The sequence below is a fragment of the Musca domestica genome, unplaced genomic scaffold (assembly GCF_030504385.1).
Source record: "Musca domestica strain aabys unplaced genomic scaffold, Musca_domestica.polishedcontigs.V.1.1 144, whole genome shotgun sequence".
NCBI classification, from domain to species: Eukaryota; Metazoa; Arthropoda; class Insecta; order Diptera; family Muscidae; genus Musca; species Musca domestica.
The window spans coordinates 219,955-235,518 of record NW_026712199.1 but is presented as its reverse complement, the minus strand read 5'-3'; the positions used below and the strand labels follow the sequence as shown (position 1 = coordinate 235,518).

The window sequence follows — 15,564 nt, the reverse complement described above, 5'->3', positions numbered from 1 at the left end:
CAAAAGGTAAAAATTTTCTTATTATTCTTTTCGAAAAAGGAAAATCTTGAGATTGTGAAAATTTAGTACGATGTATGACGTTTTTTTTTTTTGTAAAACTGAAGAAATCGTTCATTTAAGTTCTAACAAGTAAAAATGCCTAACTTTGAATACCCTTCAAAATTTGGAACGAACGAACGAAATATAAATATATAAAATATAAAATCCGCTAAAAATTATGTTTAAATTTTAAAATTACCGAATGTACCCGTTATATTAGGGTCTATAGGACGACGCGGACCTGCATAGGCAACTTTTATCATAAGCCATTAAAATATTCAAATGCGAAAATCGGTGACTAGTGTAGCTAAAATCATTAAAATACCGGATATCGGGAGGTGTCGTTATATAACGGCCATACGAAGGCGTGGACCTGCACATACAATTTTCTGTTGTAGGCTGTATGGATACTACATGAACTTCAAAGACCATATTTGAAACATTTCCGGTGAATAATGTAGTTAAAATCATCAAAATACCGAATATCGGGAGGTACCGTTCTATGGGGACTATACGAAGATGTGGACCTGCACAGACATTTTTCTATCTTAGGCTGTAGCATCCATTACGAACTTCAAATACGAAATTTGAAACAATTCAGGTGAATAATGTAGCTTAAATCACCAAAATACCGAATATCGGGAGGTGCCGTTATATGGGGGCTATACCAAAACGCGGACCTACATGTCCCATTTTTAATACCAAAAGTCCTGCAGACATAATAGACATTTGAGTAAAATTTTATCAACCTACTTCATTTCGTTTGGAAGCTTAAGTGATTTCTACAGACGGACGGACGGACATCGTTAAATCGACATAAAATTTTATGCCGATCAAGAATATAAGTATATACTTCGTGGGGTCTTAAATGTATATTTCGAGGTGTTACAAACGGAATGACAAACTTAATATACCCTCCATACTATGGTGGAGGGTATAAAAAGGCGTAAGACAAACTATGTTGGAAAGAATCTAAAACTTTAAGCTGGACTTTTCGTTGATTTTGCAAGAATCTTAAGGGACCCTTAAATCGTGAGACCTTCGCAATGCCACGTGAATATCTAGCAAAAAAATCATGGAATCTAAGCCCGTTCCTTAGATTTCATAGAAACTCTAACATTCTTCTCTTTTAAAATAACGTAGATCCCATAATCATCTATGGGTTTGCCAAGAGCAAATTCTGGCAAGGCAAACCAACTGTAGTACGGGTTTTGTGAGGCTACTTTCTATCTACTTCCCAGACTGGATCAGCTGTCTGTCCGACCTTTTCAAATTTTGCCATGAAAAATGACGAATAACAAAGGAATTCCAATAATGCCACATGCCAAACATTCCCCTATTGTGAGTATTGACAGCAAGTGGGTGGCTTGTTTATAGGGGTGGTGGTGGTGGTGGCGATGATGATAATGGTGGCGGTAGTTGCTATTACTTACCGTTTACATTGACTGTAGTGGGAATGGTCCGGGGTGTTGTTATGAAAAAAAGAGAGTGTTGATGGTGGTGCTATGGCTGGGGGTGGTTGAAATTATTATTATCTTTTTACGCACACACACACACCGAGAACCATCTGTGTGTGTGCACGCATTTTAGGAGCAAACCATTACCAATACACACACTTACTCGCTCCGACCCAACTGAAAGTAGATACCATCCATTGGCAAAGAGCGGAACACAAAATATTCTGTGGCATTGTTGTGCAGCAGTAGTTTATAGATACACGATTCGGAATATCCTTGCGCTTACTGTGGCAAAGGCACAAAGGATAATAAAATTTTTGATTTAACAAAAACCTGAAAATTTTAAAAACAATTTTAAACAGTGAAATTTGAAAAAATATAAGTTTTAAATAAAAACCTAAACACCAAAACCATGCGAGCTCATTTTGATATACCTGCCTCTCCCGACACCGATGATGGTGGTGTTTTGGAGTCGAAAGATGGTGGCAATGGCCAAATTGCAGCACATGCTGGCGGCGATGAATCGCACGAGCAATTGCAAACGCGTATTATGGAATTCAAAAGTGATTCGAGTAAAATGGCCGTGTTGGGCGAGTTCATTGATGAAGTTTTGGAAAAGGCCGAAGAGGAGGCCAACAAACAACAGGACAACGGTGACACCAGCAATTCGCAACAGGTATGTATGTACATACAGCATGTAAAAAGGGCGGCAGAAGGGTCACAACAACTCTTATTTTGTGTGAAGATATGTCAACGCATACACACACACCCACACCCATGTATCAGCTACATATGTGGCTTGTGTTAGGCGCCTGAGAAGAGAACTAATTACTTTCTTTGTTTTTCCCTCTTTTTTCCAGAACAAAAACAAATCCCAAAAACAAAGTAAGTCAACACTGAATCGTTTTTTTTTTTTCTGTCCAACGAGTTATCTTTATTTTGCTAAATATTATGGAAATTTGTATACCTCAGGTTTGAAATTATACACACACTTGGTTGTAAAGAACACCTTATCGCATGAGTCCTTGTAGTCCTTTTCTGTAATGGCAACCAAGAAAAAATGGAAATATGTAAATATTCTCCTTTTTTAGTTTTGTAAACTTGTAGTTAAAAAACAGAGATGGTTTTGGGAGCTTTGTATACGTCATAAAGGTCTAAATCCTTACAATTCCATGAGGAAGAGTGCTACAAAAACGGATTGATCCAGAATTATACTCTAAACACAAGGATATCACTGCGAGGTCTTTTTCTAGACGGAAGAGGACCTCTCAACGAGGTCTTCTTCTTCTAGGCGGAGGAGGACCTCTCAACGAAGTCTTTTTCTTCTAGGCGGAAGAGGACCTCTCAACGAAGTCTTCTTCTTCTAGGCGGAAGAGGACCTCTCAACGAAGTCTTCTTCTTCTAGGCGGAAGAGGACCTCTCAACGAAGTCTTCTTCTTCTAGGCGGAAGAGGACCTCTCAACGAAGTCTTCTTCTTCTAGGCGGAAGAGGACCTCTCAACGAAGTAATCTTCTTCTAGGCGGAAGAGGACCTCTCAACGAAGTCTTCTTCTTCTAGGCGGAAGAGGACCTCTCAACGAGGTCTTCTTCTTCTAGGCGGAAGAGGACCTCTCAGCGAGGTCTTCTTCTTCTAGGCGGAAGAGGACCTCTCAGCGAGGTCTTCTTCTTCTAGGCGGAAGAGGACCTCTCAGCAAGGTCTTCTTCTTCAAGGCGGAAGAGGACCTCTGGTCGGTATTCTTTTGTCCATACACGCCAGAAGGGATGTTCTAGATCCAGAAATGAGAGTGAGAGGGGTCCGTAGATAACAACGACAGCCCTCATTTAAACAAATTAAAAAAACTCAGACCATCTCTGTTTAAAATTGTGTATAGTACAGTAGATATCCTTGCAACTCCCTTCACCGACCCCCCCAACACAACCACCCAAATATCGTGATACGCAACAATATCCTAGCTTAGCTACTACTTACGAACTTCCTTGCATGAATTGAGTGCATCCCTTGCACTATCCTGTATTTCCTTGGGCAAGATAATCGGTATTTGTGCGGTGGCCTTTGGTATACTGAAGTCACCTTTTTTGGTTAACTGGAAAAGAAATGGTTCGGATTGTTGGAAAAAGGAATTAAAATCGATGTTCTGATACATGGGAGACCATTAAGAGGTATTCTGTCTATAGAGAGCTCTTAGAAGGTATTCTAGCCATGGAAGTCCTCTAGAACATCTTTTATGTATTGGAGACCTATAAAAGATCTTCTACGTTTAGAAGACCGCTTATGAAAGAATTTTAAGATGCGTTCCTAATCTTTATAATCTTTTTGATGGCTATAAAAAGTCCAATGGATGTTCATCTAGATATAAAAGGACTTCTATCAATAAAATACCTTCAAAAACTCCTTGAACCAATAAAATATCATGAATTATCCTTTCACAAATTCGGTGTCACATATCCTCTCTACTTACCGTTCCCGCCAGCTGAGCAATACACTTTGCATAGCACTGTAATAAAATTTAGAATTTCTAAGCACACTTCTTTGAAAACTAGCATTCACCTTCCCCTCACCTTTATGTCCGTTGAACTCTCATCGATTTGTTCAAATCTTCCAAAGCGCAAGGCATCCAGGGTCTCTATAGAGTTTTTAAACTTGGGTGCACAGCCATTACGCATCATATCTAAGCTTTGTTCGAATTGTTCCATGGTAACCTAAGAAGAAAATCCAAAAATATTTCAAAATTCCCATCTAGCAACTTCCCCATTTCGCTCTTACCGAATTTATTGACGGTATCCATGTTAGATGTAATAGGCATAGTTTTATTAGGATATAGAAAATGAACATTTTTTGCGATACAAATTTTGCGAAAATTCCGTTAATCGATCGAAAATTTTAAAAAACAAACATTTGCCATATTAGGAGTGCCATATATTTATAGATTCGCATTCCATTTGGTTGGTTTGGATTAGGAAGCGAGACAACATGACATGCTGTTATTTTTAGTGTCGTTTTAATTACAGTTTAACCCAAACATTCCAACATTGTAATTAAAAAAATATGTAGCTACAGTTAGATTTTTAATTGTTCGCAATTGCGTTTGTCGTTTTAGTGTCACAGTCGGTTTTCCTTAAGTGGAAATTCGATTATCTTTTTTCAAAAAATAACTTAAACAAAGACGGTCAAAAAATTGAAGGCAATTGCATTTCGAAAGGTGAGAATATATAAAAGGAAAAGAACAAAGGAGCATAGGGCCAAAATCGAACTAAGTCAACCTAAAACTCTTTATTTCCTCTACAAAGAAGCTAGCCGATGACTTAAGACAGAAAAAACTGCTTCCGCTCAATTGTGCTTACCGTGGGGGATAGTGTTTTGAAATAGAAAAAAAAGTATAAAGGTGATTGAATTCTAAAGGTGAGAATACACAAAACTCTTATTTGACTGGCCTAAAGCTGGAAATACATAAAGCGCTTATCTGACTGGTTTAAGGCTGGAAATACATAAAGCGCATATTTGGCTGGCTTAAGTCATCGGCTGGCTTCTTCGTAGATGAACAAAGGAGTTTTAGGTTGACCTAGTTCGATTTTGGCCCTAGGCTCCTTTGTTCATTTCCGAAGAAGCCAGCCGATGACTTAAGCCAGCCAAATAAGCGCTTTATGTATTCCCAGCTTAAGTCATCGGCTGGCTTCTTCGGAAATGAACAAAGGATCCTAGGGCCAAAATCGAACTAGGTCAACCTAAAACTCCTTTGTTCATTTCCGAAGAAGCCAGCCGATGACTTAAGCCAGCCAGATAAAGCTGGAAATACATAAAGAGCATATTTGGCTGGCTTAAGTCATCGGCTGGCTTCTTCGGAAATGAACAAAGGAGCCTAGGGCCAAAATCGAACTAAGTCAACCTAAAACTCCTTTGTTCATCTACGAAGAAGCCAGCCGATGACTTAAGCCAGCCAAATATGCTCTTTATATATTTCCAGCTTTATCTGGCTGGCTTAAGTCATCGGCTGGCTTCTCCGTAGAGGAAAAACGTGATTCTAGGTTGAATTAGTTCGATTTTGGACATACGCTCCTTTGTTCTTTTCCGAAGAAGCCAGCCGATGACTTAAGCCAGTTAAAAAAGCGTTTTATGTATCCTTAAGCTTTTAAATAGGAGGAAAGGTGAGAATACATAGAAGAACTTTTTCTGACATTAGTCATCTCCTGGCTTAATCTAAAACACTATTTCTGGCATAAAGGTCCAGGTGTATAAAGAGCTTTTTTTAAGTCACATCATTTTTTGCTTCTCTTTTCTTTGTGGACATGGCGAAACAAAACATGGCTAAATTGAATCTGGCAACGAACTCGACCTTGTCATTTTTCAAATAAAATCTTTTTTCATATCTAAAATATTTTCGTATGACGAGTGGCAGATTTTACAAAAATAATAAATTTTCGGCGTTCCTTGGCACGTAAAACCAGTTTTACATTCCATATCTCAGGAATACTAAATTTATTTATCTGTTCTTGGACTTAATCGTATAAAGACAAATAATTTATTTGTAGGCCTCAAATGAGGTTTTACTTTAGGTCCGATTTTAAGGATCAGATCCGCAGATCTACCAACTGATAAATTTTGCCAAAATCTTGACAATATCTGCTATATGAATTCTGTACTGAAACGAAAGCTTACACTAACAAATTCTTGTAATGCATTTCATGCAAATTCGACTAAAAATGAGATATGAGAATCTTTTACATGTATTGTAGCAAATAAGGCGTGATATTTTCTTCATACCTTTGGTTTGGACTAAAAATGAGATATGAGAATTTTTTACATGTATTGTAGCAAATAAGGCGTGATATATTCTTCATACTTTTCCTTTGGTTTGGTTTCATTCAACCATTCCATAATTAAGTCTTACATGACTTAACAGGCTAATATTTTAGTTTTCTGTTTTAGATTATATTCTTACTTGACTTCTATAGCTAAAGGCGTGAAAATAAAAAAAAATTGTCTGAAATTAATTAAAAACTCTTGCCAGCGTACGCCCATATTTAAGGAAGAGATTGTCAATGAAGGGACATAAAAGAAAAAATTGCAATCGTTTGATCGCATGGGATTACCTTCGTTTTTGTACCATGGTTGAGGATGTATACGTAAACAAACATCAGCTGGGCGGCATTTATGTCCATCTAAGTGTGTATCCATGTTGGAACTGAGAAGGTAAAGTCATGCAATCATATGTTTATTTTTTTTAATTATATCTTTGACAACATCCCATTGTCAAAATGTTCATTCATGAATCCATTGTATACACACAAATCAGAGAAGGGAACCTATTTTCTATGCAGCTAAATTTGACAACGTAAATTACAAAAAATGCGGAGCTGCCTTACTTTTTTATTGTACCATGACCCTAAAGTTGGGAGTATATGGGTAGAAATACATAAAGCGCATATTTGGCTGTCTTCTTCGTAGATGAACAAAGGAGTTTTAAGTTGACTTAGTTCGATTGTGGACCTAGGCTCCTTTTTTCTTTCCCGAAGAAGCCAGCCGATGACTTAAGCCTTTTGTCCTTTTATGAAGAATCCAGTCCATAACTGAAGACAGTCAAAAAATGCGTTTTATGTATTCTCGCCTTAACACTTCTGTCGCAATGCATAGAAATGCTCCTAGTTGTGATTATTTAGAATCTACTGTTTACAAACAATTTATACACGGGTCCATCTATACACCTTAAATAACTATAATCTTATTGTTTGACAGAAAACGCAAGTAAACGTATGATTGACATAAATCGATTGCATTTTTTGCATAGTCATCATTGATATAACAGTGGGAGGGTATTGATGTTATAGAACACACATTCCCATCCACATAGCAGGAAGACTAAATGGTCTATGTAAAAAAAAAATAATTCATCTGGTACATATCATGGCAGATTTGAAGAGGTAGTTTCAATGGTAATGGCAAAATTTTTCCATATATTAAAATAAAATTAATAAAATTCCATAAAGGTGAGAATACATAAAGCGCTTGTCTGCCTGGCTTAAATCATTGGCTGGCTTCTTCGGAAATGAACAATGGAGCCTACGGCCAAAATCGAACTACGTCAACCTAAAACTCCTTTGTTCATCTACGAAGAAGCCAGCCGATGACTTAAGCCAGCCAAATATTCGCTTTCCACCCTAACTATTTAAGCAAGACGAGGGTCATTTTTGTGTAGAATTTACAAGTAAAGTCGTCTGACGTTTTTTTTTTTCTAGTTTTCTAAACGAAAATTTTTGAGCAGTTACACTATCGGTAAAAGGAAATGATAATTTACTTAACTCTACGATCTACACACGGCAGAATCAAGAAAGTATTTTCATTTCAAGAAAGCCTATCCATATCTACATTTCCCGCGTGAAAATAACGAATTATTCGGTCTGAAATAAAAGCAAAAATTCTTGCCAACTGTACGTCCAAATTTAAGGAAGAACTACAAAATATAAATTTGACAATGAAGGGATCATGGTCAAATTAAGAAGCTAAATTCATTTCAAGTAAACATACCCATCTCTTCATTTTCTATTATTTACCTGGTCAAATTTCACTGCATAAAAACTAGGTTTCCATCTCTGATTTTTGTATTTACAATGGATTTATAAATACATATTTTGACAATGAGATAGATGTTGTCAAACGAATAATTTTGAAAAAAAAATGTAAACATATGTTTGCATAACTTTACCTTCTTGATTCTACCATTGAAGGGACATAAAATTAAGGTGAGAATACTCAAAACGCTTTTCTGATTGACTTAAGGTGGGAATACATAAAGCGTTTATTTGGCTGGCTTCTTCGGAAATGAACAAAGTAGCCTAGGGCCAAAATCGAACTAAGTCAACCTAAAACTCCTTTGTTCCTCAACGAAGAAGCCAGACGATTACTTAAGACAAGAAAATAAGGGTGGAAATACATAAAGCGCTTATCTGGCTGGCTTAAGTCATCAGCTGGCTTCTTCGTAGTTGAACAAAGGAGTTTTTGGCCCTAGGTTCCTTTGTTAATTTCCGAAGAAGCCAACTGATGACTTAACCCAGCCAGATAAGCACGTTATGTACTTGCACCTTAAGCGCTTTATGTATTTCAACATTTAAGTTATCGGCTAGCTTCTTCTTAGAGGAACAAGGGAGTTTTAGGTTGACTTAGTTCGATTTTGTCCCTACGTTCTTTTTTAATTAGTAGATTTTTATATATTTTCTTATACGATACCTATCGGAGGTTGTTGTAATATCTATTTTTTCAAAAATTTTAACGAATTTGAATAATTTTTCTTTTAAAACTTTCAATTTCAAAATTGGTTTGATAGTTCATGGTAGAACACAGGTTGATGCATCAACGCTTGGGTACATTTACATGTCACAAATTTTAATTTTTTTCAAAAATAAGTAGATTTATGCAAGCTTTCTTATAAGACGTCAACCGGAGGTTGCTATGGCATGCATTATTCAAAAATTTTTATAAATTTGAATTATTTCTCATTGAAAATTGGCTTGACAGTTCATTGTTCCAGCAGCTGCGTCGATGCTGCTTAAGATCATAGTAGAAGAATACAGGTAGATGCAGCAACGTCATTGAAATGTCAAAAAAATTTTAATGTTTCTTTAAAAATAAACAGATTTTTCTATGTTTTCTTTTACGACGTCATTCGGAGGTTATTATAATAAGAGCTTTTGAACAATTTTTAAAAATTTTAATAATTTTTCATTCAACATTTTCAATTTCAAAACAGGTAGTCGCATCGACACAGCTGCTGGGACAATGAACTGTCAAACCCATTTTGAAATTAAAAAAATGAAAATGAATGAAAAATTATTAAAATTTGTAAAAATTGTTGAAAAATTCATATTATAACAACCACTGATATGCGTCGTACAAAAAACTTTTAAAAAATCACTTATTTTTCATAAAACATTTTCAAAATTTTGACATATCAATGTTCCCAAGCGTTGATGCATCTTCCTATATTCTTCTATCATGATCTTAAGTCTAGGTTATAGCATGTTTACATAAGAACTTTTTGCAGTGTTCACCTCCTTCATGAGGATTTTTTTACGTTTATGCAATGGAATTGTCAATTTACCATTAGATTAGATACTATAATATACATTAGGTTTTCCATACTTAGTTTTAAAAAAATATTCTTAGGTTCATAAAGGGTCTGCAATCACTCACCGATAAAAGTTGCTACGCCTTTTGCGATTCCTCTTTGATTAAAAATTTATATATTAAACATATAATATTGCTTTAGCATGATTTATACAACTAATATTTTCTTTTGTCTTTTTTGTCTTCTTTTATTTGTATGGCACCTTCTCTTTTATGCTCTCTTTTTGCATCAACTGTAAACAAATAACGCTTTTATTACACATAACCTCAATATGCATATCGTAATACTAAATAAAGCTTTCGCTATACCAGATTTCAAGAATGGCAAAGTGGTCAACAAGGCACGAGGATTTGTGGTGCGTCTCTTTGAGTCGATATGTAATTGTGCCAATAACGCCACCGCCGCACCGGTGGCCCGCTTCAAGTTCCGCAGTGGTAAAAGAGCTGCCTCCACCACCGATGCTCCGGAGACAAATGGCAAAATGGAAGCCAAAAGAGAGGAAAAGGTTAAGAAGAGCGTATCGGTGAAAGAGAAAAAGAACGATAAAATCAAATTTGAGGATGAAGCAAATGATGGTGAACCACAGGAGGCCATTGAGTTGCAATAAATAAGCTGGAGAAAAGAAGAGAGGCGGTGCAATGGCAACGCAATGCAAAGAAATTAATACACCACATTCAAAATTTTTAGAAGACTTACAAGAATAACATACAACACTAATTTATAGCAATACTAAATAGCTTAGAACTGAATATCACCACAATCGGATGTAAGGACAAACACAAGAGATCTTTTTTTTAGTTTTTGTTTTGGCAACACTGTGCTCAACAACACCATCCAATGGTTTCCTAGACTAGTTGTAAACAAATTTTCAAAGAAAAAGAGAAAAAAGAAGCAGCAATAACAAATAACTGGAAATCCTTTTAGTCTAGGGAGTAGCCGATAGATGGCGCAAGGCACCTATGGGAGTAAAGTTTCGCCGTAGCTGAGCTGAACTCCTTCCTCTCGCCTCTCGCGCCCTATAATAATAATAAAAATAGCACAATATTTTCTATAGATGTAATTATTAGAGTAAGTAATACAATAACAATCACTTCTAAATGTCAATATAAATGGATTTTTACAAATCATTCCGGTAGGAACGCAATGGTCCACAATCACTATCTTTAAATAGTAGTCAATAGACTTGTAATATACCAAAATAGAATTCAGGATGGGCGTAGATTCAAGAAGAGACAAAACTAAATAAGCGATCGAAAAAGAGGCGGATTTTTTCAGTCTTGAAACAAATTCGATTCGAAAAAAATATTTCGAGAAACACAGTTTTTACCTCAAGCGTTTAGAGCATTATTCGAATCCTTGGAAGTCTTCTGATATTTGAGGAAAGCCCCTGATATCGATTCATATCAAAGTGAAAGGAAGAATCCAAAAAGAAGAAGTTGTACTAGAGCCAGATACCCAATTTCTCTGTTATTTTCCCTTAAAGTCCAGCTGATGTCTTAAGTCAGAAAAAAATCATCTTATCCGATTATACCTTGGAGGTGGAAATACATAAAACACTATTTTGACTGGCTTATGTCATCGGCTGGCTTCTTCGAAAAAGAAAAAGGTCATACGCTCCAAAATCGAACTAAGTCAACCTAAAACTCGTTTGTTCCTCTACGAAAAATCCAGCCGATGACTTAAGCAAGTCAAAAAAGCCTTTTATGTACTTTCACTTTAAGGATAAAACCCCGAAGCTGACATGTCAAATTTGTTGATTTGTCCGAAACGAATTAGTTCATCAAAAAGGAACAAACTCTTTTCCATTCAGTTTCATTAGTTCACCTGGTTTCTTTGTCAATCCTATTGGTACTGTTATGGTAAAACAATTGTGGTAGTCTCATTTGCTAAATCGAATATGGCAACCCTCAAGAACTCAATTTACTCACATTTTGCAAATAAAAATTACTTTCAGAACCTAAAATATTTGCGTATGACGAGTGTCTTACTTAACAAAAATAATAAATGATCTCATATTTTCTGGGTTAATTGGAGCAGAAAAGACAGATATTTGCTCCATACATTGTAAAATTTAGGAGGTAAAGTTATTTCAAAAAAGCATATACATATCTGCATTTTCTGCAATTTACCTTGTCAAATTTCACTGAATAAAAAACAGGTTCCCATCTCTGATTTCTGTGTATTCAATGAATTTACAAATATACATTTTGACAAAGAGATGTTGTCAAATTTTTGAAAAAATGTTAAACATATGACAGCTTGACTTTGTCTTCTTCTTAATTCTACCATGGCTAATATGTTAAGGTGAGAATACATAAAACGCTTTTCTGACTGGCTTAAAGGAGCGTAGGGTCAAAATCGAAGTAAGTCAACCCCAAAATACTTTGTTCTGCCAAAAAATCTTTTAATGTACTCTCACCTTTAGTTCTCTGGTTGAGATCTTATTCATTCTTAATAGAAAGTATAAATTGAGTGATAATGATAAAATATTTAGTGGGAAATAAATGTAAATCTCTTTGCCAGTTGTACGTCCATATCTAAGGAGGAACAACAAAATATAAATTTGACAATGAAGGGACAACAAATAAAAAATGTTGTAATCGTATGACTTATGAGATTACCTCTGTAATTGTACCCTGGGCTCGGCGCTTTTTGATGAAGGAACTATCGACAAAAAAGGGTTCAAGGAACTAATAACAGCTACATCTATGCAGGCATATGAAGAAGATTAAAGGTGAGAATACATAAAACGCTTTTCTGACTTGCTTAATTCATCGGCTGGCTTCTTCGGAAAAGAAAAAAGGAGCATAGGGTAAAAATCGAAAAAAGTCAACCTAAACCTCATTTGTTCCTATACGGAGAAACCATCCGATGACGGTAAAAAAACGTTTTATGTATTCTCACCTTAAGTCTACTCATAGACATTCAATGAAAAAACCGATTCTAGGATAGGATATTCAATCATCCTAATACCCATTTTGCTCACTTTTCCTTATCCAATTCTATTTTGGTATATATTTTGAAAAAAAAAACCAAATCACAAATGCTCTGCAATGCAATCATTAAATAAAGAATATTCAAAATACACTTGTTTTACAACACCTAACCTACAATAACAAAAATTGTAACTTACAATATTAATATAGATAACTTATATGAAAAATAATTTAAATACATATAAATGTATTATAAATTAGAACAAAAAAAATGGGAAAATTATATTGAATTTACGCACACATACACGCAAAATACATAATAAATATTTGCAAATCATAGATATATTCTTAGAGAAATCGTGTGAAATAAGAATCAATCAAAATTATTCAGGACACATTCAAACTACACGTTCTCTATGCTTGCACATGGGAAATTTTGCGTTATCCTACTCACAAAGTTCATTAAATTAATATGTTAAGAGGATTTTTGCATGCAAGTTTGATGTGTGGCCTGACAACTTAACAAAAACGTAATGCGCGCGTCATGGTAAAAGAATTCACGTAGTCGCATCGACAGCTGATGACACATAGAACTGTCAAACCAATTTTGGAATTAAAAATTTTGAATGAAAAATTATCAAATTTTGTGAAAATTGTTGAAAAATGTATATCATAACAACCTCCGATTGGCAACGTATAAGAAAACTTATATAAATCGACTTATTTGATTTGATTTTTTTCTCATTTTTTTAAAGAGCTAAAGCGGCGAAAGTATAAATATATTTGTATAAAATACAATATAATCAGAAGTAATCAAAGGAAATTTAAAAAAAAAAAACATATGCAGATGTGTGATAGCAAAAATTATGAGTCGTATGTAAAATGATAATTTTGATATACGTGGATAATAAAAGTGACAGAACATATGTAAAACCTCTTCCATCTGATGATGGATCTATAATGAGTAAGAAATCACCGAACTTTGTGAGTGGGAATACAAATGCCATGTGTGCATAGAATAGAGATCAATTTTTGACATATATTACACCATAACCTAACTTTTGTTCATCAAAAAATTAAGGAAACCCCGCAAAAAGAAATTTCAACAAAAATAAAGATATTTTCTAATCAATCTATCAAAATTTTACTATCCTCTCTACAAGAAGTAATATTTATACACTGTGTATTTACATATACTATAAAGCAAATTATAGAACATTTACTAATATGTATGTATTTATATAACCTATATTTTTGTGTATGTATTGTATATTTTTATATGCCTATAATGTATTGTATTTTATATTGAAATCAAAAATTTTGTACCTTTTATTTGAAACTACCATGGCCTAGAATATAATAAAAAAAAAGAAATGATAACAAATAACCCCATCCCAGATCCTGAATTCCCCCCATTATTTTGTAAAACAACCTTCCCATGTTATTCTTTAAAAAAAAGATTGCAAATATTAAATTATACTAAACTGTGCAACACTAATGCCCACCGGTCGATCGGTCAGTTCCGGATGATACATCCCTCTGTTGTTTAACAGAAAATTTGCTCAATCCAAAGCAGTATTGTCCTATAAATGTTAGAAATTTTCTAGGTTAGGATATTAACTAACCTAGAAATTTTAGTTATGTGTGAAATAAAAATTGATAAATGATGACACTTTTAGTGTGCCAATAAATAGAATAACTGAGTTATAAACTTTGTTGTTATAATGACCGTGTTCCCCAAAAGCAATTTGTTGTAACAGTATTAAAAGAAAATAATAATAAATTATTAAAAATAAAATACAACAATAAATAATTGGAAAAGAAAAAGTTGATGGTATTTTATTCATTTATTTTTGGATAAAATTTAAAAGGTAGGTGTGATATTTTAAAATTCTAGAATTTCGGGTACTACCGATTTTTTGATTTTTGGCATATAATTCAAGGTGAGAATACCTAAAATGTTTTTTTTTTCGATGGCTTCAGTCATCGACTGGCTTCTTCGGAAATTAACAAATGAGCATTGGACCAAAATCTAACTAAGTCAACCTAAAACTCCTTTGTTCCTCTACGAAAAAGCCAGTCAAAAAAGCGTTTTATGTATACTCACCTTTACTTTTACTGGTGATTGCAGCTCTAATGTCATGTTTACGTTAGAGCTTTTTTTGTCAGGGTTAACCTACTTTATAGGTGTTTATTTGACAAATATGTAATGGAATTGAATATTTAAGGCCACTAGGACTAGTTAATCGGGTGATCTGTAAACATACTTTAAAGTTGAGAACACATAGCACAAGTTCTTTTCTGGTCTTAAGGCGAAATTGTAGCGCATTCATTTTGCTTTGTCTTTAAAAAGACAAAGAAGTAGGAAGAATAAACAATTGAGCTAAAATTAAATATTGAACTATAGAGAATGATGGAACTAGTTCCTTTTAAGGAAAGGGGCAAAAGTGAACGATCAAAAAAAAAACTATTCACCCTTTTTCCGTAAGAACACATGAAACGCTTTTTTGACTGGCTTAAGTCATCGGCTGGATTCTTCGGAAAAGAAAAAAGGTGCGTAGGGCCAAAATCGTACTAAATCAACCTAAAACTCCTTTGTTCCTATACGAAGAAGTCAGCCGATGACTTAAGGCAGTCAGAAAAGCGTTTTATGTATTCTCACCTTTAGTCATCGGCTGGCTTCTTCGTAAAAGAACAAAGTAGCGTAGTGTAAACAAGTATAAATAATGGGCCGAAGTTGAACTAATCTCCTTCGTTTTTTTTACTAAGAACAGCGGTGACTTAAATCAGTCAAAAATGTGTTTTATTTGTTCTCACCTTAAATGGGGGAACATTTCTTTTTTTTCGTTATCTTTGCCCCTTTCCTTAAAAGGAACTAGTTCCATCATTCCCTATAGTTCAATATTTAATTTTACCTTAATAGTTTATTTTTCCTAGTACTTTGTCGTTTTAAGGACAAAGCAAAATAAATGCGCCACGTTTTTTCGAGAGATGCATCGGAATCGTTTATAGAACC

At 34.7% G+C, this 15,564-nt stretch overlaps 2 protein-coding genes across 3 annotated transcripts; one reads left to right on the top strand and one right to left on the bottom strand.

Moving 5' to 3' along the window:
* The first annotated feature begins 1,596 nt into the window (after positions 1-1,596).
* Positions 1,597-14,220, top strand: LOC131801178 (uncharacterized). Of its 2 annotated transcripts, none has more exons than XM_059119373.1 (3): positions 1,597-2,172; positions 2,357-2,381; positions 9,924-14,220. In XM_059119373.1, exons 1-3 carry the CDS (start codon positions 1,909-1,911, stop codon positions 10,217-10,219), a joined length of 585 nt encoding a protein of 194 aa, XP_058975356.1. In that variant the 5' UTR covers positions 1,597-1,908; the 3' UTR covers positions 10,220-14,220. The 2 variants fall into 2 exon arrangements, with proteins under 2 accessions (XP_058975356.1, XP_058975355.1); XM_059119372.1 differs by having other exon boundaries at positions 1,610-2,172; positions 9,909-14,220.
* Positions 2,401-4,449, bottom strand: LOC109613374 (general odorant-binding protein lush). The gene is made up of 5 exons (XM_020038101.2): positions 4,260-4,449; positions 4,055-4,195; positions 3,955-3,990; positions 3,465-3,579; positions 2,401-2,534 (listed from the first exon to the last, which is right to left on the bottom strand). Exons 1-5 carry the CDS (start codon positions 4,326-4,328, stop codon positions 2,446-2,448), a joined length of 450 nt encoding a protein of 149 aa, XP_019893660.2. The 5' UTR covers positions 4,329-4,449; the 3' UTR covers positions 2,401-2,445.
* Positions 14,221-15,564: the final 1,344 nt, after the last annotated feature.